Source organism: Pagrus major, chromosome 23 (assembly GCF_040436345.1).
Source record: "Pagrus major chromosome 23, Pma_NU_1.0".
In the NCBI taxonomy this organism is placed as follows: Eukaryota; Metazoa; Chordata; class Actinopteri; order Spariformes; family Sparidae; genus Pagrus; species Pagrus major.
Genome location: NC_133237.1, coordinates 6436095 through 6463349, shown reverse-complemented (window position 1 = coordinate 6463349; position 27255 = coordinate 6436095). Strand labels below are relative to the sequence as shown.

At 41.6% G+C, this 27255-nt stretch overlaps 3 protein-coding genes and 1 non-coding gene across 4 annotated transcripts; all 4 read left to right on the top strand.

Annotated features, from left to right (window-relative positions):
• The first annotated feature begins 698 nt into the window (after nucleotides 1–698).
• On the top strand, nucleotides 699–12086 carry ldlra (low density lipoprotein receptor a). Its single transcript, XM_073494969.1, has 18 exons — nucleotides 699–915; nucleotides 4181–4306; nucleotides 4430–4552; nucleotides 4724–5104; nucleotides 5205–5327; nucleotides 5432–5554; nucleotides 5699–5818; nucleotides 6056–6181; nucleotides 6698–6869; nucleotides 6956–7183; nucleotides 7299–7417; nucleotides 7517–7656; nucleotides 7826–7967; nucleotides 8427–8564; nucleotides 8678–8971; nucleotides 9349–9426; nucleotides 9548–9711; nucleotides 9808–12086. Exons 1-18 carry the CDS (start codon nucleotides 858–860, stop codon nucleotides 9862–9864), a joined length of 2712 nt encoding a protein of 903 aa, XP_073351070.1. The 5' UTR covers nucleotides 699–857; the 3' UTR covers nucleotides 9865–12086.
• A 4825-nt stretch (nucleotides 12087–16911) lies between these two features.
• kri1 (KRI1 homolog) lies at nucleotides 16912–23565 on the top strand. The gene is made up of 18 exons (XM_073495121.1): nucleotides 16912–17082; nucleotides 17209–17285; nucleotides 17386–17488; nucleotides 17570–17669; nucleotides 18433–18487; nucleotides 18572–18621; nucleotides 18693–18813; nucleotides 18924–19001; nucleotides 19087–19196; nucleotides 19311–19539; nucleotides 19656–19826; nucleotides 20381–20456; nucleotides 20773–20897; nucleotides 21011–21173; nucleotides 21259–21389; nucleotides 22349–22413; nucleotides 22496–22591; nucleotides 22688–23565. Exons 1-18 carry the CDS (start codon nucleotides 16998–17000, stop codon nucleotides 23193–23195), a joined length of 2343 nt encoding a protein of 780 aa, XP_073351222.1. The 5' UTR covers nucleotides 16912–16997; the 3' UTR covers nucleotides 23196–23565.
• Nucleotides 22100–22200, top strand: LOC141020282 (Z30 small nucleolar RNA). Its single transcript, XR_012180810.1, has one exon. It is a non-coding gene; the product is annotated as a Z30 small nucleolar RNA (small nucleolar RNA).
• A 612-nt stretch (nucleotides 23566–24177) lies between the features above and the next one.
• spc24 (SPC24 component of NDC80 kinetochore complex) lies at nucleotides 24178–27255 on the top strand. The gene is made up of 6 exons (XM_073494917.1): nucleotides 24178–24271; nucleotides 25141–25323; nucleotides 25466–25610; nucleotides 25747–25851; nucleotides 26863–26939; nucleotides 27022–27255. Exons 2-6 carry the CDS (start codon nucleotides 25158–25160, stop codon nucleotides 27126–27128), a joined length of 600 nt encoding a protein of 199 aa, XP_073351018.1. The 5' UTR covers nucleotides 24178–24271; nucleotides 25141–25157; the 3' UTR covers nucleotides 27129–27255.

Below are 27255 nucleotides of genomic sequence, written 5' to 3'. Positions count from 1 at the left end.
ATCTGGAAAAAAGGCAAAATATTTAAAAGTTTAAATGTTTTGTGAAAAAGTCACTAGTTTCAGGGATAACAGTTGGAAATATTTGGGAAAAAATGCAAACAGTCATTAAAAAAATAAATAAAATCAGAATATTTTTTCTGAAAAAGTGGTATAATTTCTAGAAAGAAGTCATAAAGTCTCTGGAGGCAAGTTGTAATATTTTGAAAAAAATACAAAAATGGATTTTTAGGAAAAAGTAATTTTGATTAATTTATTTGCGAAAGTCTTCGAAGAATGTGCTTCTTATACAGCTCGTGCAAACCCTGAAATATCCTATTTTTCTCTTTCATTTTTGTCTTTGTCTCAAACTTTCAGATGACCTCCCCCTCAGCTTGGCCCTCAGGTGGATCAAACTCCTGTCTCCGCCCCTGTCACGCATGCATTGCAGTAAAGCTAGAGTTCACCTCCAGGGGATGAAACTTCACCGGTGCATCCAGACATTGATGGTGGGCGTCCCGTCTCGCTGAAAGGGTTAACTCGTAGTAAAATCCATCTCCACGAGGCTCCGCCTCCCAATTGTTGAGGCTGTTTGCCTCAGAAATCACACCACTCCAGAGCCCGCCTTCCCACCCTTGGGCCCCTCTCGGTCCCACCCACCTCTGGACCACATTGAAATGGGTCTGATGTTGTTGTCAAACATTACAGTGTGCAGAGCATCCCTCCTCACATCATCCAGCAGAAACATCTCCACCCCAGCGCAGCGACGACTGGATCCTCTGGTTTCTCTGGTGCAGTGACACGCAGCCTTCACATCACTGACAGTGTAATAAGAATCAGTCACACAGACTCTGACAGGCTTCTGGTGCGTCTGAACAACCATGGGACCGCCGCGTTACGCGCCAGTGTTGTTCCTCCTCTGCTGCCTTGTTCACACAAGTAAGTCCTTCACTTTAACTTCATTAATGACGTCTTTAATTACCTCTACCTGCCACCTGGGTTAATCAGATGTATACAAAAACAAATGCAGTGCTTCATGTTGATGTTGTGTGATAGAAATAAATATTTAAATAACATCATAAATCATATTTTGGACATGTATTCAGTCCGTGTGGGTTTAAATTGCCCACTCCTCTGACAGCACCGGATGCAAGGTGATGGGGGGAGGGCGCAATTATTCACTGAATGTAGGTCACATAACTCCATCTCCTCCACAGTGTTTCACCTCCACTCATCCTCGTAATTAAACCTTTTTAAGCTCCTCCGTCCATCAGTCAGCATGTGTGTACCGTTTTTACTTTGTTTCCATCCTGTGTTTGAATGAAGCCGCATGTTTAGTGCTGTTTCATTCACTGGCGCTCTGCTCCTCCAGCCAATGAGCTGCGAGCAGTGTGAATACAGTCTGTGCAGAGATGTCAAGCGGGGTTTCTGAAAAGCCGGTTTAATGCCATTCATAATGTGGGAATTGGCGCCACTCGCATTTTTTAAATCTCAGTAGGAGAGATCTGTCCCTCTGGATCTGCATGTGCACTGTAGACTTCTCACATGATGCAATATGCAGCCGCTTTACAAGAGGCTTTGCCCCCCCCCCTCCCTCACCTGAAACGCCCTTTATTGTGAAAATGAGTGGAGGCCCTCCAACACAAACACACACATTGTGTTGCATTCCTTCAGTTTTGGTCGTCTGATGGGAAAGTCACCGTCAGACCTGTTCCCAGTATGTTGGTTCTGGGAAATGGTGTGTGCCGAAACATGTTGGAACTGGTTGTCACCCGTCCACATTTCACCACCATTCACAGATGCATTGAGATGCTTCTGTCGCCCTGTGGTGTGAAATAGTTGCCTGTCACCCAGGGGTGTTGCAATAAGTGCCAGTAATTCACCCTGAGGCTGATTTCCCACTGCCGTAAATCAGATAAATTAATTAAAGGTGCAGTATGTAAGAAATTCATATTCAATACATACAGGGGGCAGGGTATCACCAGAGTAACCACTAAATGCTGCTAACTGTAACTGCTGTTAGCTAGTTAGCACAGTTAGCTGTGCAGCTAGGGATGTGTTGGTGTTTACACCGCAGGAGCTTTGGACCAGGGCAGGTCGGGGCTAACCCTAACACAATACATAGATGTCATAATGTGAAAAACTGTTATTTCTTCACATTCTGTTGATAAGTTTACTGAATTTCTTCATGTTTTCAACTAAAATCTTCCATATTGCACCTTTAATTGTATTTAATTGAAGCTGTTTACAGTTACAGACCTGCTAAAAAAAGATACAAAACACACAAGGACCAAAGTTAAAGATGAATTTGACTGTTAGCATTATTTTCAAATTTGTTGTTCTGAAATGTTTAAAAGACCAGCGAGCAGTGTCCAATCAATTAAACACACCAGACGTCCAGTGGGCAACAAACATGAGCACTTTAGTTTTTTCCCCAGCGCTGATTTGCACACAATCAATAACGCTGCCATTCGGTCCAGTTTGTCTTCCAAGGTCTGAACTTTAAGCCCATTAAGTAAATATATAGACAAGGTGAACTTGGTTTTTGGGTAACGTGTCAGAGGTTTCGGGGAATGAAGACTTCCACCATGTTGTTATCACTGTTTGTTTGAGGTCGCTCGCCTCCTTCTCTCTCACACAATCATGGAAATGTTTGAAATCCACTGTACTGTATTAAGGAGGACATGAAACAGATGACCGTCTTTATGGCCAAGGCAATAATCCACCTTTTACTTGGAGTCATAAGGAAATGATTATCGTAACTGTCAGTAGTAGATTTACTTCACAGCCATAACAATGAAGTTGCGGCTGTTCAGAGTCATATCAAACACCAGGACGGTGGCAAAAAACATTTCCTTGACCTGCTGAAGCTTGGAGTAATAAAACCTCTCCTTGTTCAACTACTGTTGAAACATCAAGCGTGACTGACGGCACCAGATGTTTGACTTTACCAAGAAATTGTTATGATTTACAACATGCATAATTTACTATTTGTCTTCTTCCCAGCTGTTCTTATTGGACACAAACTTTTAAAAATGTGAATACTTACACATAAATATTTAATTAGTTTCTTGGTAAAAAGCTAATCTTGCATTTGTTATAAATGCTGAGCTGCTGGTGGTAAATACCTCCCTCTGCCCCCCTTTCAGAAACAGGTGGCCATCCAGGGTTTTGGAGCCCCCGGGGCCAGTGGGAGGAATGGCCTCTAGTACCTTTTCATGAAGTGCTGTCTCTCTGATGTACAGTCTAATTGGTGCTTCCAGTTCAGTGGCTTCATTGGGTCCATTAAAGATGGGGGTTGGGAGGGCGACTCTGTGTCTTCAGCATATTAATATCTGCCAGTTGGAATCATAAACACCGGAAATGAGATTTCTATTATGATTATGAACCTGGTCTATCAGCAGCTCCCTGATAAAAGCAGCCTGGATTGCTTACATACGTACAAACGTATCCCTGTTTGACTCGTGGTTTAACTATTTATCTACTCTGTTCAAACAAGTAGCAACAGGCACGTGTGTGTTTGTTCATGTGTGTGTCATGCCAGAGTCATTTCCTCCCTGCCCCTTTCTACTCTGGCAGCAGATTTATCACTATCTTTACTATCGCTGAAGACATAGCTCCTCCCATACTGTAATAAAACCCAACTAGGGAGGCACAAGTGAACTAAAAGTGTCTGTAAGTTATCTGTGATTTCTGTAATGAAGCAATAATATTTCAGCTCTGACAACAGAAATATTTCTGGTCCTGACTGAAATATCTCAACAACTGCTGGATAGACTGCCATTAAATCTTGTACAGATATTCATGATCGCCAGAGGATGAACTGTTAGAACTTGTGTTGGCCTCATCATCGGGTCCAAACCTAAATTTGTCCAAACTCGATAACTTAATATCCTTCATCATAGTGAACATTATAGCTGCTGAACATAAGCATGTTAGCATTTTCACTGTGAGCATGTGGCCATGCTAGTGTTAGCAATAAGCTCAAAGCACTGCTATGCTCACAGTTCCACAGAGCCACTAGCATGGCTGTAGACTCTTGTTTAATAGCGTTCTGCAGATTATTACACTCTGTGACTCCACTGATTTTCATTAGTAGCTAGTCTGTGTTTATGGGGAGCCTTCCTGTATCGGCCCTTGATAGATGATAACTAAAACAATAACCCTTTTAGCTGAACTGTGTGTTTATATCTGTCTGTCATAGATGCATTGACAACATGTGGGACCAAGCAGTTCCAGTGTGGGAATGGGAAATGCATCACAACCAGATGGGTGTGTGATGGCACGGATGACTGTGGAGACGGCACGGATGAACTTCCTGGTACCTGCAGTGAGTATCGTGTCACTCAACGAGAAAATTGACTTGTTATTGCTCTGAATACGTGCCAATCCAACAATCCCCTCAGTCTGATGATGGTCTCATTTACGTTTTTTTTGTGTGTTTTACTTCCAGTGGCCAAAACGTGTAGGCCGACAGAGTTCAGCTGTGCAGACCGCCTCAACCAATGTGTACCGAGCACCTGGCGCTGTGATGGGAAAGCTGACTGTGAGAATGGAGCTGATGAAGAGACCTGTGGTAAGCCGAGTTAACTACAGGCTGCATGAGGCCCACACTTCAGTCTTACCACTCAATCATTTGTGATTTATTTCATTTTTCTCTCAGAACCACACAGCTTTTGTCCCTTCCACCCTGCTCCAGTGTTGTCCTGGTCTTTCATGACTCTGATCACCCTCTCCTCTCTTTTAGCACCAAAGCAGTGCACAAACAATGAGTTTCGCTGCAGAAGTGGCCAATGTGTGTCGTCTTCCTTCGTGTGCGACGATGAGGCAGACTGCGACGACGGCAGCGACGAGGCCTCCTGTCCGCCCCTCACCTGCAGCTCCGCATCCTTCCAGTGCAACAACACCGTTTGCGTCCCGCGCCTGTGGGCTTGCGACGGTGATGTCGACTGCCCCGACGGCTCGGACGAGTGGCCCCAGAACTGCGGTACACAGAAACCTGACACTCCTGTGGCTCATCAGTGCTCGTCCCTGGAGTTCCGCTGTGGCAGCGGCGAGTGCATCCACGGAAGCTGGAAGTGTGACGGAGGAGCTGACTGCCTTGATCGATCTGACGAAGCTGACTGTGGTAAGAAGGGTTGGACAATGCTTCTTTTTCTGTTGATCACATGCTGTCACTGGTTTCAAGTCTTCATCTCTTGCACTTTTTGTAAATTTCTACTTGTTAGCTCATCCTACCTGCCGTCCTGATGAGTTTGAATGCGGTGATGGCACTTGCATCCATGGAAGCCGCCAGTGCAACCACCAGTATGACTGCAGGGACAGGAGTGATGAAACTGGCTGTGTCAATGGTACGAATCTCGCCTACCCTTCCTATCCTGATCGCCCATCCAAACTGCAGAATTCCTCGTCTCTGTCTATAACTAATTATTTTATTTCCATGTCTCGTGCACAGCAACCCACTGTGAAGGCCCGACCAGGTTCAAATGCCGGAGTGGTGAATGTATCAGCATGGAGAAGGTGTGTGACAAGCAGCGTGATTGCAGGGATTGGTCAGATGAGCCGCTCAGGGAATGTGGTGAGTGCAGAGGCCTCTCATTTCTAACTGTCTTGTTAATTACTACCTCTATGTATCTAATGAGGGTGTCTGCAGCTAGAGAATGCAAACTGCTGTACGCCCGCAGAAAAATAGATGGTAAATCTTTTCTTCTTCCCACCTCAGGCTCCAATGAGTGCCTGTACAACAATGGCGGCTGCTCTCATATTTGCAACGACCTGAAGATCGGCTACGAGTGCCTGTGCCCTGCTGGATTTCGCCTGGTTGATACAAAACGCTGTGAAGGTAACAGCCTCCCACTCTGTCCTTTTAATGTTCGCTCTCAGATTTAATGCCAAAGTGAACTTCAGTCAGATGCCAAGCAGTCTGTTTACTCTGGCGCAAACTTTTCCATGTCACAGACTGTGCCACTAGATAAAGACAGATCTAGTAATTCTTGTGGACTCAATGACTCAGCATCCGGCATTTCGTTGAACTGTCATGTGCGTTTCATTAAATCTTTGTTCTTCTTCTTTGTATCAGATATCGATGAATGTGCCAACCCAGACACCTGCAGCCAGATCTGCATCAACATGATAGGCAGCTACAAATGCCAGTGTGAGGAGGGTTACCAAGTCGACCCGGCAACCAAAGCCTGCAAGGCCATCGGTAAATATCAGCTCTCTGGGATCTTTCCAGACTTTTCGTTGCATTATTATGTAACAGTTTGATAATCGATGTGTTTCAAGTGTGGATTAGTCAGGTCAAGGCTGGATACCTGCAGCTATAGTGCATCATTTCCCAACTTTCTATGGAGATATTTGTGGAAACAGTATCGAAGCTTCTGGTCCTTTTACAACACTCAACATTTGAGTGGACCCGTCATCAACAAGTCTTTAAGATTGTATTTCACTCAGAAAGTAGAAGCTAGTTAGCCTAGCTAGCCACATTTGCACGGATTCCCACATGATGTTACTTTTTCGTCAGTGTTAACGAAAAATTCACACCCCCTGGAGAATGCTAACGTTGGGGGAGCTATTAGAGCAGATAATCAAATAAAGTGAACATTTCTTCTTTTTGTTAATCATGATTTAGTCCAAGTATGTACACAAGTCTGGAGGGGATCTTTAATCAAACATTTACATGAACTAATTAACAAAGGATTACTTTTCTGTGATTGTGTAGGTACAATAGCCTACCTTTTCTTCACCAACCGTCATGAAGTCAGGAAGATGACTTTGGACAAAAGTGAGTACACCAGAGTGATCCCCCGTCTGAAGAACGTCGTGGCTCTCGACATGAACATGGCCACCAAAGAGATCTACTGGTCAGACATCTCCCTTAAGAAGATCTACAGGTGAGCAGGACTGAAGAATGGAGATGAAAGCAGTGTTTTTGTTCTTTGTACTCCTGCTTGACAGCAGCTCTTCACTTTCACTCCAGAGCTCAGATGGACTCGGCTGATGACTCCACTCGTCACAGCACGGTCTTGAGCAGCGACATGGATGCTCCTGAAGGCATCGCTTTTGACTGGATCCATGGTAACCTGTACTGGACTGACAGCATTCGCAGCACCATCTCTGTGGTAACTGCTGATGGGAGCCGCCGCAAAACACTCTTCCACCAAGACTTATCTAAACCCCGCGGCATTGTGGTCGACCCCCACAGCAAGTAAGTCTTATAGCGCTAATAAAAGCCAATCTTTATCATGTACAATCTAAAGGAATACATTGATTTCAGTGTTGTACTTTATTTTTTTATTGATAATGTGTCTCTATCCTCTCAGCTTCATTTACTGGACAGATTGGGGGAATCCTGCCAAGATTGAGAAGGCAGGTCTGAACGGAGGAGACCGCACTGCTCTGGTCACTGACAACATTGTTTGGCCTAACGGGATCACACTTGGTAAACTCAAGCATTCATGTCTGGTTTCAATTTGTTCATGTGAATGTCAGTGGTCACTCTGGTCTGACCTGTTGACCCTCCCTTCTGCCTCCTTCCCAGACCTGTTGAACCAGCGGCTCTACTGGGTGGACTCCAAGCTGCACACCCTCTCCAGTATCGACGTGCAGGGCGGTGGTCGACGCACCCTCATCATTGACGAACAGAGGCTGGCTCACCCTCTGGGGCTCACTGTGTTTGAGGTAGATGTTTACCACCTGATAAGCTCTGTTACACATAAACCCAGAGCCTGTCAAATACAACATGCCATAAACCCCTCACTACACGTGTAAACACAAGTGTTTCCACATGCTACTACTACTGTCTCCAATCTCATAAATGGTCACGCTTGGTTGTTTTTTGTGCTACCAGGAAAAAGTGTTCTGGACGGATGTCAGTAACAATGCCATCCTAAGTGCAAACAGGCTGACGGGTGGTGACATCACACCAGTGGCGGAGCACCTGTCATCACCAGAAGACATTATTATCTACCATAACCTCAAACAACCTGCCGGTAAGAGACGCCACTGTCGCATACTGTTCAGAATCCTGAAAAAAATTATTTATTTGTTTTTGTCATTGTCACATCAAAATCAGAACCTAAGATGTTTCAGAGACCAGGCTGTAACTGGGAAACACTGAAAATATTGAATATCTGCCCAAAATATTAAAGATCAAGTCATTTACTTTGAAAGAATCTTTTGAAGTTGTGGGAAATATGCCAATCTGCGTTCTTGACGAGAGTTTAGTGAGAAGATTGATACCACTCTCATGTTTGTACAGTAAATATGTAAGTTAGCTACATCCAGCAGCCAGTTAGCCTAGCTTAGCACAAAGACTTGAACCAGAAGGAAACAGCTAGTTTCCCTTTGTTTCCAGCTAATGAGTGAGCTTCAGAGGTGGTGCTGGTCCTTTGCTTTAGTGTGATTATGTCGGCTTCAAAACATGTAAAGCCTCCTCTTTTCCACTGCAGGTAGAGACTGGTGCCAGGTATCCGGATGTGAATTTATGTGCCTGGCAGCTCCTCAAGTTGGGAGATATCCCCCCAAATATACCTGTGTCTGTCCAGATAACATGATGCTAGCCAGGGACATGAGGACATGTGTACCTGGTATGTAATTCACCAAAAAGCAAATGTACTGTAGTACAATATCCAACAGAATATTTTCATTAGCTCATATTTCTTACTCTCACTCATCCTCCTCTGTTTTTGTACTTCACCAGCTGTGCCAACAGCTGCAGCTCCCGTGCAGCCTCAGGTCCCAGCTACCACCCCCCCTCCTCAGCCGCCAGCACCTGCCAGCACCACACCTAAGCCCCAGATCCGCACTACACCTAAGCCACAGGTCCGGACCACCACAGTGCCCATCGTGATCACCAGCACCGTGGCCAAGCCAGCACCACGCACCACCAAGCCTCCTGTAAGGACCACCACACCTCAACAAAGGATCCAGTCACCACAGACTGTGAAGCCTGAAATTCCCCAAACCACCACAGAGGCTCCAGTCACCTCTCCAGGCAAGTTGAAGAACCATAACTATGGTTTCTTGCATTTAATAGTTTCATTCTGGGCAGCTTACTCTCAGGTCTTAGATATCTGATTTTTCCACCATAATTTGAAGGCACCACTAAAGAAACTGCAACTGCATTATCATATGACAGTCTACTCAAGTTTCCTATCTCACAAGCCTGTGATTTATCATCAGTCTAAAGTTTGTATGGTAAGCATAATATGTTTGCGAAAACACGCTTCAGTAATGCTTGCAGAATAAGCTCTTTAAGGTCAGCAGAGTTAAAGTCCCTGGAGTGCATTGCTCCCAGCTCTGACATACATACAGTGTGTATAGTGCAGGTCAGCTTCATGTATCATTATCTTGTGTTTATCTTTCCTTCAGATTTCCGACATGGTTTTGCAGCTATCCCCACGACTGCCTCCACCACCCCGATAGCTCTGTACATTGTCGTACCTCTGGGTGAGTTGATTTCTTTGTCAGCTGCTTAAAGTACACAGAAAACACAAATTATGTGAAATAATAACAGCATCAGTCTGTTAAAATCATGCCTCACTTCTCTCTCTATGTCTTCCCCGTGTAGCTATCGTTTGTCTGGTGGCTGTCGGTGGCATGCTGCTATGGAGGAACTACAGGAGGAAGAACACCAACACCATTCACTTTGACAACCCTGTCTATCAGAAAACCACCGAGGACCAAGTGCACATTTGGAGGAGCCACAGCCCTGATGGTTACTCCTACCCAAAAGTGAGTCAAAGAGTCTCTTCAACTAACTTAACTGAGACTTAGCACATACAGGCTACAGTACATGTCTGACATCCTTTTTATTTGCCATCCTATCAGAGACAAGTTGTCAGCTTGGATGAAGAGGCGGACAATCCAGCCTTCACGGAAAACTGATGACTGTAGGGCAGAGTGGAAAGAAGAGCCTTGATGATAAGCTACCTTGGACGTCCTTTTGTACTTTTACCTCATGCAGCACAAAGATATGGAAGTCAGAGCCAATATGGGACAAGCTTGAACCACTATATCCTCACAGACAAACAAGCGCTCTACAGTGAAAAGACCAGGGGGAAACATTTTTCAGGTTGCATGTTTTTTAACAGATGACAGCTCGTTCCTCACCAGATCAAACCAAATCATCAGACGATGGATTCCTCATTCCTCATATTTTTTTTCTGTTATCCTAACTGTGATGCTGATGATATGACTGGAGAACCGTGTCATTGTTGAAGCCACATAATGTCTCATAATGTCATAATGATTTTAGTTCAAGTGAGCTCATTTATTACAACGTATGAGAGTGCTGCAGGGATTAGGATTGCTAATGCGGAAAGTTAGCATCACCCTGGTTCCCTCGACAAAAAGCCGATGGGATTTTCCATTGGATTTTGGATTACTGCAGAATATTAACTCTAAATTGATGATACACATTTTGTTCAGCAAGATAATCTTCAAAATGAACACCACTCTTATGAATTTTGAACATCACAACCTCTAACCTTCCTTCTACACTATATTATACACATTTTACTTTAAATTGATTGATTTACAAGTTTACAAAAGTTTGAGATAAAATAGTTTGCAAGTAAAGCGTGCGAGTAGATGAGTCTCCGTGTTTGGTGAGATGACGTTTAATGTCCCCAACAACCTCTGTAGTTCATTTAGCTGCTTGTTAGCAAGACAAGTGAAAGCTTCAAAATGAATGAGTGGAGTATTAACTGACATATTTTATGTCATAGAACAAAACGACTGTATTTCAAACATCTAACCATAAAAACATTCAAAAAACCCATTGACTTTGAGACAAGGGAACAGGAAGTGCAAAAATGCTAACTCATTCCTGTAGCGCTCTGTTGCTGATTTCTGAACTTGTGTAAGGTAGAATTCATGAGTGTTGTAAATATCATTGTTTATTAATTTTTTGAATTTTATTTCTGTTCATGGAAGATAATCACATTTTATTTGCTGTCTTGGCCACTCGTATATCTGTGCGTTAAAAATAAGCTTACATCCAGCAGCAGGTTAGCTGAGCTTAGCTTAGCTAATCATGTAACTCATACCCGAAGGCAAGTGAGTATATTTCTGTGTGTTCACTGGCAACAAGAAAATCTGACAAACGCTCGAGCGGACTTAAATGTGAGCCTACAGTAGGTGAATGTAATGCTAATGAGAATTCTGCATGTGCCAGTTTAACAAGTGTGACCTCAATAAGTCTAATGATGTGTGTGAGAGTAATTTTCAGTTGTACACCAGCTGTTGCCTCAGTGGTGGAGCAGATAAGATATCATCCAAAGGGACCTAAAGACACTGCTGTAGTTAACCTCAATGGAGGCACCCTGTGTTTGTGCCTTGCTTTATTATGTATTCTGGGACAGCCTCAGATGTTACACATGGTCACAACACAGCGCTCTTCAGCAGCTGTCTGTTGTTTCGGAGTTCTTCCTCACCTGATTTGTGATCGGCTGTCTGTGCATTGGAGAGCCATCTTTAAATTTTCCCTCCCGGGCCCCCCCAAAGAGGGGCATAGGAATTCCTCAAAGACCAAAAAAGCTTTGATGCAAACACGTGTGGCCCGTGTCTAATGCCCTGTACCATGACACGTGTGTATTTACATGCCCCTTAGGACCTGAACTTGAACTTGCCTTATACCAGCATTCTTGACAAAAGAAAGCCACGTGCCCGATCATGTTTTTTAAAGCACACCGGCTGTTTGAGCTCATTTATTTGTATTTGCTGACAAATGTGTGCCTTTTTCACGACTTATTTGTCCACATTTTCACGTTGGTGCTAATGAACTCAGTGTGTCTGCCTGTTTACAGTGAATTGTATGAGGGATGTGGCAGTGTTACATGCAGGTGAGGTTACACCTAACGAAGACGTTATTGCAATGTGGGTTAATCACCACTGAGAGGCTTGTAGGTAGAAAAAGGGCTAGAGAAGCTGTACGTAAAGTAATTTTACATTCACCAACTAACAGTGCAGATTAAGTGTGTAAATATAATGTTCATAAGTGTAAATATTTGTTCTTTACTGTTTTTTTGTAATGATGTCAGCGTTTTAGTCTTTGTTGTAAACTTGAATTTGCTGTACATAAATAAATGCTTCTATTTATTATAGAATCACTGTGGTCTGGCTTCATTTTTGAAGACTCACATCTGAACTGACTTTGATGCTGTTTGTTAACATTCATATCACAGCTGACTGTTTCTTTCATTTTTAACCAGACGCCTTTGCGTTGAGCTTTTTCCTCATGTTTTTACATTTTCACAGACAGTGTTGAGAAGAGAAAGGGAAAACAAAATACAGGATAGAGAAAACAACATGGCGGCTGACCGTATGAGAGCAAAGTATGATAATGAGCAGAAATTAAGAGGGGAAGTATGTAAAATATGTATGAGGGTATGTCCAATTATGTCAGTGATGCTTTACCGGTGGTTATTTTTTTGGTTAATGACCCTACAACCATATTAAATGAGTGCAAACCCCTTCAATAGAACCACCTGTCAAGATCCAGATATATTCTGAATATTTCCTTATAAACTTTTTACACTATTAATCATATGAAAATGCATATAGTTGTGTTTATCCACTCCCTTTAGCTGTTTCAACTGTTTATCCACTGCTAACAATTGTAATTGTTTATCTACTAGCCTACTATAAGCTAACTATTTCAACTATTTGCTGTTTATCCATAAACTTAACTCCCTCGTCTACTTCAACTGTTTATCAGCTCCTTTTAGTTCACTCACTTTTTAACTTAGCTCAACTATTTTAACTGCTTTCCACTACTTTAGCTAACTATTTATCTTTTAACTTAGCTAACTTGATTTAATTGTTTATCCTTTAATTTAGGCCTAGCTAACTATTTCAACTGTTAATCTCTTATTTTAGCTAACAATGTCCATCTGTAATCTCATTTGGCCATCTTTCCTCTGTAACACAAATATGTGTACAGTATATATGTTTAAATGACATCCCAATTAATATTTTTACTTGAGCTGGTTGAGTTTAATTGAGTTTTATAAGCGGAGCTACAATCTTTTCATATACCTGAAATGGTAGCCTAGCCCTCCGGTAGCTCCCTGGTTGGGAGTCACTTGCTTTAACAATAGTTTACAGATGATTTGTTTGCAATTTCTCAAAATTATCTTTCCAAGATCATATCATATGAGCCTATTGTATTATTGGCACTTCTGTTATTTGTTATGATCTCACCTTTCTTCTCTTGCGTGGCTGAGACGTTGGTGTAGGTATGTGGCAGTTGGGAGGTGTTTGGGAAATGAGCAGCAGCATATTCCCCTGTTTTCATCCAGCAGCTGTGGTATGCAGACATGGCACAAAACGTGCAGGGAGGGTTTTTTTCCTCCGTGTTTCGGGGGGGCTAGCTCTGCTGTTGTAGCTCTTCTAAGGAAAAAAAAAAAATCTTTTTCCTAGAAAGTCATGCCGTCACAGTCAGAACCCCACAGTTTCTTAGAATTTCTTCAGCACTGTGGGATCACAGGAAAAGAAACCGCATGGAGCACAGGCAACTTGAGTAACATTGTTGTCAGGTCAAGTGCTTTTTTATAAGCCATTTGTATTGAGCTGCTTTGTTTCTTATAAGCAGTAGATAGAGAGCCGATGAATCAGACACAGCTAGATATATTCATCAGCAGTTTGTAATGTGTTTATTTATGACTTCCTTTACACAAAAAAACAAGAATTTTTGATCTGCACTTTGAAAAGTTTGATGAGCTTCAAGTTATTGTCTCTTAAGATCAGGTAAAACTGAATTACACTGACAATCATGTGGCCATAGCTTAAATAAACAATGTTTTCATCGTCATCACTGAAGCCCATGTTCTGTGGTAGTTTTAAGAGTTAGCAACAACAACATCAGTGGACAGAAAACAGCTTGTGACCCTACAGATCTGTGGTCAACCCCCTCAGCATGTCATGCGCAAATATCAAGGTTGAAGAAAAACGGAAGTGTTGAGCCGATAACAATAACAAAAGTTATAGACATGTGAGTGCACACTCTGTTTTTGTTTGCAAACTGTAGAAAATGTCTGCGTTTCAAGGAAAGGTTTCATCTAATTCCCTCAACATCATTAATCATTAATGTGACCCCAAAGTTCAAGTTCAGGCTGGATCAGTCCAGTTACATCCACAGAGGAATGGAATAAATGCTGCTTAAGTAATGAGAGTGTTGTCTCCTTTCTTCATGTGTTCAGTTTGGAAGAAAGCTTAAAGTCCAAGTTCAAGTTCAAGTTACTTTATTAGTACCCAGAGGTAGATTTTGTTTGCAGTAGAGTCCTCATACACACATATGGGAAAAACATAGAGGCACATATCACACATCATCCAACTTAGGACAGTGGAAAACTAAAAAATGGCAAATTAAAAAGTTCTTACAGGTCCAGATCATACTAAGGTATCGAAGTGAACTAAAATATTAATAGTAAAAAGAATTTACCATCTTACTAAATTCAGATTTTTTGTCATCTCTTTCTTTTTCACAAATTCATTAATCATTCACAACATTATACGTTCTGAGGAAACTTCTGAGCAGGTTCCAATAAATCTCATCTAATGTTTAAGGGCATGTTACCTCCCAGAATGTGAGGATACAACATTACAGCTCACCTGATCCTACATAAACAAAACCAACCAGTTGGATGTCCAGTCCCTGGACCTGCACAGACCTTTGCTCAGACTGTGAGAGGGCCCAGACTCTGTTGGGAGGGACACACTAATCACCTCACAACAGTTTGACCAATGCGCCATTTGATCAAAGTAGTTCAAAGGGGATACAAGTTTATAGTGTCAGAATGCATTATTCTAACAGGAAGATATTTTTAAATATAATTTTGGGGCAAATGTATGTCTTTATTAGATACTAAATGAATGGAGAGAGGTGGAGTCTAATGAAATATGATTTTCATCCAAAACAATTTCCCCCAGGGGATTAATAAAGTATTCTGATTCTGATTCTGATTCTGATGATTCTGATAATTGCATAAAGATATTTAACTTCACTAACTCTATCCCCATTTTTACCCTCAACAAGAATGTTAACAGCATGAGGTGCATTGTGTTGGGTTTTTTTTGTGTTTTTTTTAGAAATACATACTTTTTCTTTTGCCAATACTCAAACTGAGACAAGCCACTATCTAATAGCATAGCACTTGTTAGCTTTACAGATGTAAACTCAGCTGTATTTACATGTTTGTATGCAACAGTGTCATCGGCAGATCATTAATAAAAGTGGGCCAAACACTGATCCTTGAGGTACACCTGTTCACCTCATGTCATCCTATTATATTGTCTCTGTCATATACTTCACAACAGATCTGTGCAAGATCAATATTCAGTGCCTGAATCAGGTCAAAGCTTCGTGTTTATCTGCTGACATGATTGAATATGAGTTATACATTTCTGTTTCAGGGGACATTTGATGTCGATGGCCTGTATTGATGTTGTTGTGGGACATATCATATGGGTCACGCCAGTCAAATCAGGTTTATTCTGGAGGCTTTTTCGAAAACATTGTGTTCACAACAACCAGCTGGGACCTGACGTCAAACTGCTAGGTCTTATTCGTCACACAGCCTTGTGTCCTCTGCTCCTCCCACATCCAGTAAACATCCTCATATCATCCACATAACCTAATGTGAGGAGGGCAAAGCATCCTGTCTCACTCAGTTTAGTTATTAGAAATATTATTTACCCTTTGTGGGACATGTTATTGACACTTTGTCAATAACTGATAAACATTCTGTGTCAGCTTTAGACTAGATGCAGGCAGATTTCTTTAGACAAATGGAGAAGAAGTAATTAACCCTGTGCAAAATAACAACTTGATGTCAATAGGGGGAACGTCACAGACACCATTAATGACAGTGACATGTTTTTAATACATTATTCTTAAATGGCTTTGCTTAAATGTACTGAAGATACTTATCTCTTGTGAGCTGACATGTATTTATTTGGTTATTTGGCAGAGAATATGAAAAGATTGTAGCAGAATTCTTTGTTAGTGCTTTTGTTGGTGGCAGGTGTGCTGAAAAGGTCAAGTCAAGCAGAAACAGTGCGGCATGTCGGCTGCTAATTGATTATAAAGTTACATTTTTCAGTTAACTTAGTTAAAAATTCAGATATGGGTGTTTGTAATGTGTAATTCTTGAATGTCAGAGTACTGTATGTAGGTTAATGTTTACATTCATACCTACTTCTATTATAACAAAAATTACTATACCTTATTACATAGATTATTGTAATAAGATATTAAATGAAATGTTATGGATCAAATAAAACAATAAAATGAAAGCCAAACACATGATGAATAAAATTCATGCAGTCCATTAAAGGTTTTGTTTACATTTACAGATCCTTTAATTGGTCAACAAAACACATCAATTATACATGCCATTCTACATTTTCTTGTTTATGATACCTACATGTGTTAGCCTACAATTTGTTTGTAAACAACATTGCAGGCCCTCCTTTAATAAACATTTTTACATAGTGTAAACATTGTCCCAGGGACAGGGACAGAGGACAGTGTTGTTTATTACATATTATATAAAATATATCCGACCACCGACCCTTACAAAACTACACAGTTCACTTTTAAAGAGTGAACAAATAAATGAAAACAGTAGATAATAAGAAAGGTTTTTAAAAAAAGATAAAAGAGAAAGGAAACTCATTTTATTAAGTGTACTTTTATAACTATTTCTTAGAGGAAGAGAATTAAAAAGTGTCAACAGTAAATTAACAACACCTCTCAGAGGTTTGCTTCTGCGTGACACAGTTAAAATATCTTCCTCGTTCAATTAGTGAAACTGAAAATAAGATGAGCTGTTAACTGGTGATAATCAGTATCAGTGCGCCCCCTGCAGGACACCTCAGGTAACCTCAGGCTCTGACACGATCACCGGAAACCACGTGGTTCAGCTCTTCACACGCGCATGTATCCGCTGGGATGACTTCCCTTTACTAGCGTGTAGTTTTTAATTGTAGCATAAAACTAACTGCTCATTGAAACCATGTCAGGCAAGTCTGAACTGAAAATTAACTCCCGGTTCGCGGAGAAATATGACAAATATCGACAGAGAGAGGAGCTGCAGAGACGTAAGTGTGTCACTGTTAGCTAACGGTGGCTAAACTAGCAGGCTAACAACACAACGTGGGGCAGTGTCGACTGCAGACGACTCTGTGGTGTTTGTGTGTTTAATATCTGTGTGTCCTGTGTTGCAGTGAAGGACCGATATGGAGACCGAGCCGATGAGAGCGGTTCCGAGTCGTCTGAGTCCAGCTCTGATGACAGTGAAGTGGTCAGCACCGCTGCTTCTTCTCTTTACACTCCCATCACTACATAACAGTGTCTCAGTAAAGTTGTTACAACAGGTTGTCACTTTCATCTTCCCCTCTCAGGAACTGGACCCAGAAACTGAAAGAGACTTCTACAGAACTTTGTCACTGCTGAAGAAGAAAGACCCAAAGATCTACCAGACAGATGCCAGGTTCTACTCAGAAGGTGATTAAAGTGCAGTTATTGGTGTTGCCTTCACCGACTGTGGGACATTTTAGTTTACGTACTAATCTAAATCTCTTTCAGAGGCATCCACCCGTGATGATGAGCCTTCAACCTCGAAGAAAGCAGCAAAGCCCATGTATCTCAAGGACTATGAGCGTAAGGTCATCCTGGAAAAGGAAGGGTGAGCGTGCCATCATGACACCAGTGCAGTGACACAGTAAATTTCAGTGGGAATTTATTAATTATTAATAATCCCAAGAATCTTTTTCTAGGTCATAACCTTTAAAAAAAAAACTTTTCATATCGGTCAACATCTGTGCCGATACTGTCATATCTGTGATAGACCTATAATATTGGCCAACTGAAATATTGGTCGGGCTCCAGTCAGAACTAGTCATTTAAACAGTAGTAAAGTATCCCTCTGTGTCTACTATTGTGCTCTAAATGCAGCCCTATCTATCATAAGTTAATTTACATCTGTAGTCCCTGGGCAGGAGACAGAGACAACATACATGATAATAAATAATCACTACACAACATCATCAGCAACACCAACAATAACAAAAACAAAAATATGTATACATATACAACAGTTGCGTGTACATTTATTGTTCAAGCTATGTACAAGTCTTGCCGGTGTTGACCAACAAGCTACAGATCAGCTATTTATTTATTTTGGCAGCATATTTCACATATATATAACCTAGAGTGATGTGTCATTTTTTTCCCCTTTTATTTTATTTACAACCTGCACAAAGGTGCTGGTACAAAGAGAAAGTTACTAAACATTTAACAACACAGTTGTAATAATGTCAATATCTGATTGTAGATCTGTTTTATAACATTGGTACTATCAGTACTGTAGAGTGTATAGTGGAGATTGTATTGATTTAAACACTTGGAAGTGAAAAAGTATCAATGCTTTCTTAATCTTTATTTCACAGTAAATATGTGGATGATGACGACAGTGATGAAGAAGAGGAGGCCAGGAGAATGGAGGTAGATCATTTAGTTCCGTCTTGAAGATGGAGTCACTTTCCAATAACAGAAGTCTTTATTGATCATTTTTGTTTTCTTCCAAAGAGAGCTGCCTCTCCGAGCTACATTCAGGAGCAGAGGGCGCTGAAGGAAAGGTAAGAATCAAACAATCTGAAGATATCTGGCAGCATAACTTGCAGACTATTGATGGAAACTCTCTCTTCAGCTTCCGTAAGTTCATCCAGGACAGCGACGATGATGACGACGACGACGACGGCGACAAGGGCGACGAAGGAAGTGGAGAATCACAGCTGCTGACCAGGAGGATCAAGACACAAGAAGAGAAGGTCAGAAACCGTTACCAGTTACCTCCCACCTTGAAACAGATGTACAAAAGTGTTACAGATCCGGGTAAACTTCTCTGCTTCTGTGTGTGTGTGTGTATGTGTGTGTGTAGGATAAAGAAGAGGCAGACTTTGTGGAGTGGCTGAAAGGCCAGGCTGAGCTCGACGGTCCGGAGGAGGTGAAGGACATGGTGAGTGTGAGACAGCGAATCATTTTGGCTAAAAAGACACTTTGTTTAACTTGCTTAGTAATGAGAGTGATCTGTGTTGAGACAGAAATACCTGCGGGACTACTGGAATGACCCAGAGCTGGATGAGAAGGAGCGTTTCCTGAGAGACTATTTCCTCAACAAGGGCTACCGAGAAGAGGACGACGAAGATGAACGGTACGTTGCTCTCGTGTGGATGTTAGTTTTGTTTGTGAGCTGTAAAGTGGAGGAAATGTAAAGCATTCACTTATAAAGCTTAACTTCAACAACAAACACTCTTGATGCATGAAGGATCCCAACCTACGACGAGGTGGTCCAGGATGATGTGGAGGACTCTGAGGAGGAAGGGGAGACTTTCTTGGAGCGGCAGGACGACTTTGAGAGACGCTACAACTTCCGCTTTGAAGAGCCCGACGCCCAGGAGATCAAAACTTACCCCCGCAACATCGCCACGTCTGTGCGCTCCAAAGACGACCGCAGGAAACGCAAAAGGGAGGAAGTGAAAGAAAGGAAGGAAAAGGTGCGTTTAAAGTAGAAAAATCTTTCCAAGCCCTTGACTAAATTTCATACTGAATCCTAAAATGCCTGAATTTGTTTGGTATTATATAAACCAGCCTTTCCCAACAACTCTTACAGGAGAAAGAGCAGAAGCGGGAGCAGCTGAAGCAGCTGAAGAACTTGAAGCGCACTGAGATCATGGAGAAGCTGAAGAAGCTTCAGGAGCTCACTGGTAACGAGCAGCTCGCCTTTAGTCATGCCGACCTGGAGGGAGACTTTGATCCACAACAACACGAGCAGCTCATGCAGGTGGGTGCAAACACACCCTAATACAGAAGCATGGACACATACAAGATACCTTAGCATTTGTCCTGCTCGCCCGAGTATGTAAGCTGCTCAGCGCTACACTAGAGCTCTGTCAAACCCTCATGATACCAACAAAACTGAAAGATGTCTTCCTCCTTTAATTTAAACATTACATATATACTTTACTTAATTTTTTTGGGCAGTTACTGCAGGTGTATTGAGTTTTGCTAATTAGACAGCTCATGAATTTGTGTGCTCTTGTGCAGACCAGTTTGTCTGGGAGGCATGTTGGGTCACTGGTTCAAACCTGATTTTGTCTTGGTTGACAAAAAACGCTGATGGCGGCACCTTCAATAGAGCAGCTCTAATTAAAGCTGATTTAAAACAGCTGTTAGCTCACACCGCCAAACTCACACAGGTGCACTGTGTTGGGCTGATTTGACTTTTCCCCAGTGAAGTCTGCCTGGAGCTGCTTCCTAATTGAGTTTTGTCTCCATGTTTTCTTTTTTAGTTGCATTTGAACTCATCAGCAATATTTCTTTTCTTCCTTTGTGCAGAAATTCTTTGGTGATGAATACTACGGAGGAGAAGAAGAGGAGAAGCCTCAGTTTGAGGATGATGATGAACTTGAGGGTGAGCCTGTGTTACCTGATGTAGCAGTGTTGAAACCTGCATGTTTTATTTGCGGTAATTCAACCACGTTCACCCACTGTCCTGCAGATGGAGTTGACTGACAATTCATATTATATCCAACACTTGAGTTAAAGTTTTTTCTTGACGTTTGCAAGGAATCATGCACAGATAAATTGAAGGAATAATAATTTGTCAGTAATTATACCATGTGTTTCATTTCTTAATGCTAGATTGCAGAGTACTGATGGGATCTTAACTATAGTAATGTATCATACAGTTTGAAGATGTAAGCCACGGCTTTTTGTGTGTTCAACAGAGCACTGGAACTGGGACACATGGACCGGAGAGGAACAGAAGGAGGGCTACGGTGAAGAGGAAGAAGAGTACGATGGAGAGGAGTATGACGCCTCCGCTCCTCACTGTGATGATGAAGGCTTTGTTGTGAGTCAACTTATTTTTATCCTCAGCTGGTCAAAAGGCTTAACAATGTTTTCTACTTGATTTTGTTCTGGTCAAGAGAAACTCACTCACCACAAGTGTTCCTTTTTAAACAGATGGATGCAGACTATGACCCCAACCAGCAGACTGCCTCCAAGAAGAAGAAGAAAAAGGAGAGGAAGAAGATGCAGAAAGCAGACATGCCGCAGATGGGCAAAAAGAGAAAGAAGTCTCACTTTGCGGAGGTCATCACCAAAGATAAACCTGTGTTTGATCCACGTGAGTGCTAGTAAACCTCCTGATGAGAACAATACTGAGTCTTCCAACAGACGGAAATGCCTCATGGTCATTGTTTGTGTTTCAGAGGAGAAGAGCTTTGAGCAGTACTTGGATGAGTACTATAAGCTAGACTACGAGGACATCATAGACGACCTCCCCTGCAGGTTCCGCTACAGGCAGGTCCTGGCCAACGACTTCGGCCTGTCCACTGATGAGGTGAGAACGAAAGCTCTTCCAACAACTCCAAATAATTGACTGTTTGCTAAGCCCCAATTATCAATTACTTTTATTCGTTGAAGCAATGGAACCTTGAGTTCAGACAGAGATAACGTCTTCTCGTTGTCAACAGGTTTATTTTTGCTGTCTGAAACCACTGGCAGATTTTTATCAACTGTAGCTTGCTTGCTAATTGAGCTAATGCTAGCTTTATGAACTGGTTGAAGAGGCTGTCTCCTGACCTTTTTTGTTTTAATTTTTTTTATTAATGTTTCAAGCAGGCTCTTTTTTAATAATGATAATTCTGTAAAGGGTTCTTTCACATTCCAATTGCCAAATACACAATCTGCATGTCCCAGGCAGCAGGTCAGCATCAATAATGATCCATGTAGCTACAGAAGAAACCTTAACACTTAAACAAAATGGGGATGCAAACTCCCCCTGTCCCAAATTTCACCCATTCTCATCTGGTCACCCTAGTAGTAATCTAGTTAGCTTGTAATACTAGGATTTGTAGCTAATGCTACGCACACAGAAACAATGTAAAATCATCAGTTTCACAGACCTGCCGTGCAAAGTTTAGGTTGCTAAGCTGTGATTGGACCATCTCTGTTGGGGGAGGGGCTTAACAGTCAGTCAGTTGCATTGTGTCTTTTAAATAGTGAGAACAATGGCTGTAATGCAGGCTGACTGGATGTTGGTTGATAATGCTGCAGTGATGAGTGTTGAGGTGACTGATCTGGTATTGCTCTTCCTCCGGGGAGAGCTCTGACCAGGGAATGATCTCATCTTTAATCTTCTCTCTGAGCAGACCACACAGTGACCGATAAAGCAGAAGCAAGTGTGAAATATTTCATGCTGGCACTTAAAGTCTACAACATGGTCCAAATGTGTTGCAGAAAGACGAGAAGTGTGGCTTGTTGACTTGAACTAATTAAGTCTCTGGTTCTACCCTCCAGATTTTAAAAGCTGATGATAAGGAGCTGAACCATTGGTGCTCTCTGAAGAAGACCTGCATGTTCAGGTACTGGCTCTGTCCTCACATCTGTTTCACCTGTTTTGTTGTCTCAGTTCAGTTATTAATATAATTTTCTTTGTTCTCTCAGGACTGACAAAGAGGAGACGAGTGATTTGAAGAACTATAAAATCAAAGCCCAGAATATAAGGAAGAAGAAAGAAGTCCTGAGCTCTGTGTATTCTGAGTGCGTATTTCACAAACTAACATGCTGGACACCTGGTAGTAAATCTACCATTACTGTAGCGATATGTAATGACATTTCTCTGAACTTAATCTACAGGGAAGATCAAGAGGCCACAGACTCTAAGACCAAGGTGGGGAAGAAGAGAAGAGATCGTCTGAAGAACGCTGAGAATGAAGGCGGAGAAGAGGATGGTGGTGCCGCCTCCGTTTCAGACTCAACAGAAGCGACACTCGTCCAAGCTCTGAGAGAGGCAGGAGATGAGGCAGCAGGCGACGAGAAGGAAGAAGAGATTCTGATGCCAAAGAAAAAGATGAGACAGGAGAAGGAGCCCGAGACAGAGGTTACTGCTGCAGAGGATGCGGCAGATAAAACCGTTGAGGTGAAAAACAGGACTGAGAGGCCAAAATGGTCCAAGAAGAAGCACAGGCATTCAGGTGGACGCCTCGCATCGGGAAGCGTCGGGGTGAAAATAGGCGGCCGGGAGTTCAGCAGGCAGCGACTGAAGGCCTACGGTCTGAACCCCAAGAGACTGTTCTTCAGACAGCTCGGCAGGCAGAAACGGAAAGCACAGGAGAAGAAAGAGAAGCAGAAAAACAAGGAGTGATCCACCGTCTCAGAGATGACAGTCGACAGAACAATCCATTGAATTTTATTATAATGAAAATTAAATACATTATAAAGAATATAACTTTTTCATTTGATGGCCTCACATTTACTTTTTTGAATTACAAAAATAATGAAATGTTTAAACGGTGGCAGCACATTTAATTTTTACCTGTAATTTATGTTTATACTTTAAGTTGAGTATGAAATTTAGATTATGGGATAGATGGGTTGGACCTTTTCACTGCGACGTTTCTAATTGTCTCTAGATTTCACTAATTGTAATAAACATGCAGTTAAAAGTTGATCCCTGTGCATTTTTAGACTTGTCATTTCAGAACAGGCTTGAGTAAAAAGATTCTTGATGTTCATTAAGCTGTCCATCCATTTTCTTCTATGGAGTATTTCCAAATTTAATCCTCATCTGTAAGCATGCTGGTTGTTGTGTCTCCTTCCACAGCTGATTTAAGATGTGTGAACCATAGCTTAACTATGATCTACTTTTCATGGTCTAGACCAGGTGGAAGAAAGCAGTAAGCTAAACAGTACATGCTTATATTGTGTAGACTAGTAATAGAAGTAGTTTCTGATTGTTATGCAAAATTTCCTTTGACATATCCATGCACATGCATATATGCACCCATATCCCAATATCCCCAATTCATTTTGAGTAGTGTATATCTATGTCCGGGCTTCACAAGCCCATCTTGCCCTGATGACAAATTAGGAAACCTACCAAAACAAAATGAAGCGATTGAATGTGGATTTAAAAACCATACAGAAGGGAGAGGATTATCTTATATTTTAATTTTAATTTAAACATTTCCGAAAGACAAATGACACATCGGACATCCACAATACACAACGATGATGACATCATACACATTAAATAAAGACCTGAGACAAAGGAGAGGTCTGTTTATGAAACAGGACTGCACTGCATGCTCACTCCTGTACTGTAGGTGGCGGTATGCACGCGAGAAGCTGCTCCGACTCCGCCTACCACCAAAGAAGAAGAAGAGGCGGTAGAGGCGCGCGCTCAGAGTCTGAATTTGAATCCCTGAAGAGAGCTGACAGGTACGATGTTTTCTACTTCACTTTTAACAAACATGAGCTCACTTCTTACACAAACATTGCTCCAACTAGTTAGTTATAGAGTTGAAAATGTTCCTCGTATCTTGTGTTGAGTGTCTGTATCATTTAGTTACAGTTAAGCTAGCCACGGAGCTAACGTTTACACTGCACGTACCGTAAAAATGTGGTTGTAAACAAAACACACGGAGGGTTTCTCACATTCAGCCAAGTGTGTTAGAGATATATGTGTCTAGTATGTTGACCTGGCTGTCAAAGTTCAGTCTTTGAAATCAATATACATCTGCTTAAAAGAGTTTCCCAAGCGCATTTTCCTGGGAGCTGTTATGTGTTTGAGGTTTTCCAGCACTACTTCTGTTCCTCCTCACTTCAAAACAGAAAAACGTCTGAGGGTGAAAGATGTTGGTTAAAAACTTGATGTTATGAAACTAAAATATTACTAAACATTATTTTAATTCAAACTACAAAACATTTTATAAGCATTTTCACGATTAATAGTTTAGCAAATCCTACATTTAAGAAGCTGGAACCAGCAACTGGTTGACATTTTTGCTCTACAAATGACTTAAAGGAATAATCGTTAATCAAAATAATAGTGTGGTTTCTTTTGATCGACTAATTGATTAACAGTTACAGCTTTAAAACACTGTGGACACTTGTTGAAGCTACTCATCTGAATATTCCTTCCATCGCTTGACAGATAGACTTTGTTGTTTAGACTTTGTTGTTTGGTTATTTATTGTTGTTGATAATGTGAAGCTTCACAAGTATTGATGACCTCTCACTGAGTGCACCCTACAGAGAAATAAACCACAACATTTTCAGCTAAATCTCTTCTCTTATGTGTGCTCTAGCTGCCTGTTTCACCACGATGGCTCAGAGGCGTAAATTTCAAGACTTGGAGGAGACGGGCGAGGCGTTGGTGGCCTTCATCAACAGCAGCCAACCTGTCAAACTGAGACAAGTGAAAGATGAACATCGGGCTCTTTTCGACCAACACGTAGAGACAAAAAAGATTGTGATGCAGATTTTAAAAGGTAAGTAAGTAGTCAGACACGTAATGATCTATTGTTTCTCAGCTGTCAGCCTTCTCTACTTTTAGGTGTGTTGTCACTGCTCTTCATCTTCAATCCTCTCTATCTCTTATTTTTTATTATTTTCTTTTCACTTCACCTCCAGATATGGCTCAGACTGAGGAGAGTGCCGGCCAGAGGCTGCTGGACATGGAGGAGGAGAAGAAGCAAAGGGAGAACGAGCTAGGGAACCTGGAGGAGCAGCTGAGGCAGTGCACAGCCAAGAGCCAGATCACTGACTCCGAATTACAGTATCCTTTTTCAGGCACCTGGTTTGCCCTGGAGTATGCAATCAATCAAGGAGTCCACATCTTTTCAATGTCATTGACGAACCCTGTCTTGCTTCACTGACCCTTTTTCTTGTTAGCATCCTGAACCCTACTCCAGATTTCTGCAGAGAGAGTTGGAGAGTCTGCGAAACACTGAACATGAGCTTCAGACTCTTCAGAACGAGGTGGATGAAGACACCACCGAGGTCATCCCTTCAGCAGTGTGAGTCTCATTTATCAGTTAATGAGAGGGTCCGCCTCAAGGAATTATCTCATTGACCTCCAGTCACCGCATTTAGACCATTTGTCCTACCTGTGATTGGACGCTACAGATTTAGCATTATTGCAGAGACTGGAAACATCACAAACAAAAATAAATGAAATGCAATGATGTGACTTTCCAGTGAATGGGATGTTTTGCAATATGTGCCCTTTGAAAGTAGTTTTATGCTATAGCAGCAGCTTAGAGCTGAAAAGATTGAAGATTTTAATATCCTCTGTCTTTCATTTCTAAATGTCACATAACCTCATTGACTGGTAGATCCATGCTGAGTTCATGCAGCTCTTCCTTGGTGAGATGTATTATAAATAACAAAATGTGAGTTATACTGTAGCTAGCAGCCTGACCTGCACCATAAAATAACTGTCTTTAATCTAACATTGTGTTTTGATGGTGCAAATGGAGAAGTTAATCTGCAAAATCTGACATTTTATACACAAAACTATGAATAGATTTGTCAATACAATATGAAATAATTGCCGTTGTACATACAAGACAGACAACAGGGGGACGATAGAAAAAGGCATACACATCTCAAGGCAGTACAAAATAAACAAGGTGCACAACACCATAATAAATAGTGTAAACAATCTACTGATTAATCAAGAATAAAAATGAAATCATTAGTTCAGCTGTAAAGCTGATGGCCTCACATCTTGAAGGTATTACTGTGTGCTTTGTTGCAGTGTTGTCACAATACCAGAATTTCTAACTTCATACAATACCTTGAAAAATATCGACATTCGACGTCATGAAACATTGAGACAACATCAAGGGCATAAAGTTAGATTTTTACTGAAGATGGATATAACATTGCTTTTGTTCTGTGTGTTAAAAACAAGAGCATCTAAAAACACAGCTAGTAACAGTGTACAAATGAATATTGAAACAGTTTCAATAACAGTTTGGGAGTTTTTGAGAAGTTTGATGTAATTTCTTATCTTCCCTCAACAGATATGTGGCTCAGGTGTACTACCTCATAACCAAGATCAAGTGGGAGTATAACACACCAGCCAACATCTTAAAAGGAGGTACAGTTCTCTGTTGTTACCTCGTGTGTTGTGTCAGCTTGTGTTTCTGTAATATGGCTTCACGTTGTTCCTCCTCTTGCAGTGCACTATGGAGCAGACCTGGCCACGCCCATCAACATCGACACATCTGTGCGACCTCGCGGCGACGTCAGCGACCAGCTGTGGGACTTTGTCAGCACCGAGTGGTAGCTGCAGGATGTTGGTGTTTGTCAGAAATGTTGTGCACATTATTTTTGTTTGTCTGTAAATGTGTTTGTTTCCTCCTGTTCTATCCAACATTTATATTGTTTTAAAAATTAAATATTTTAGACCTTTG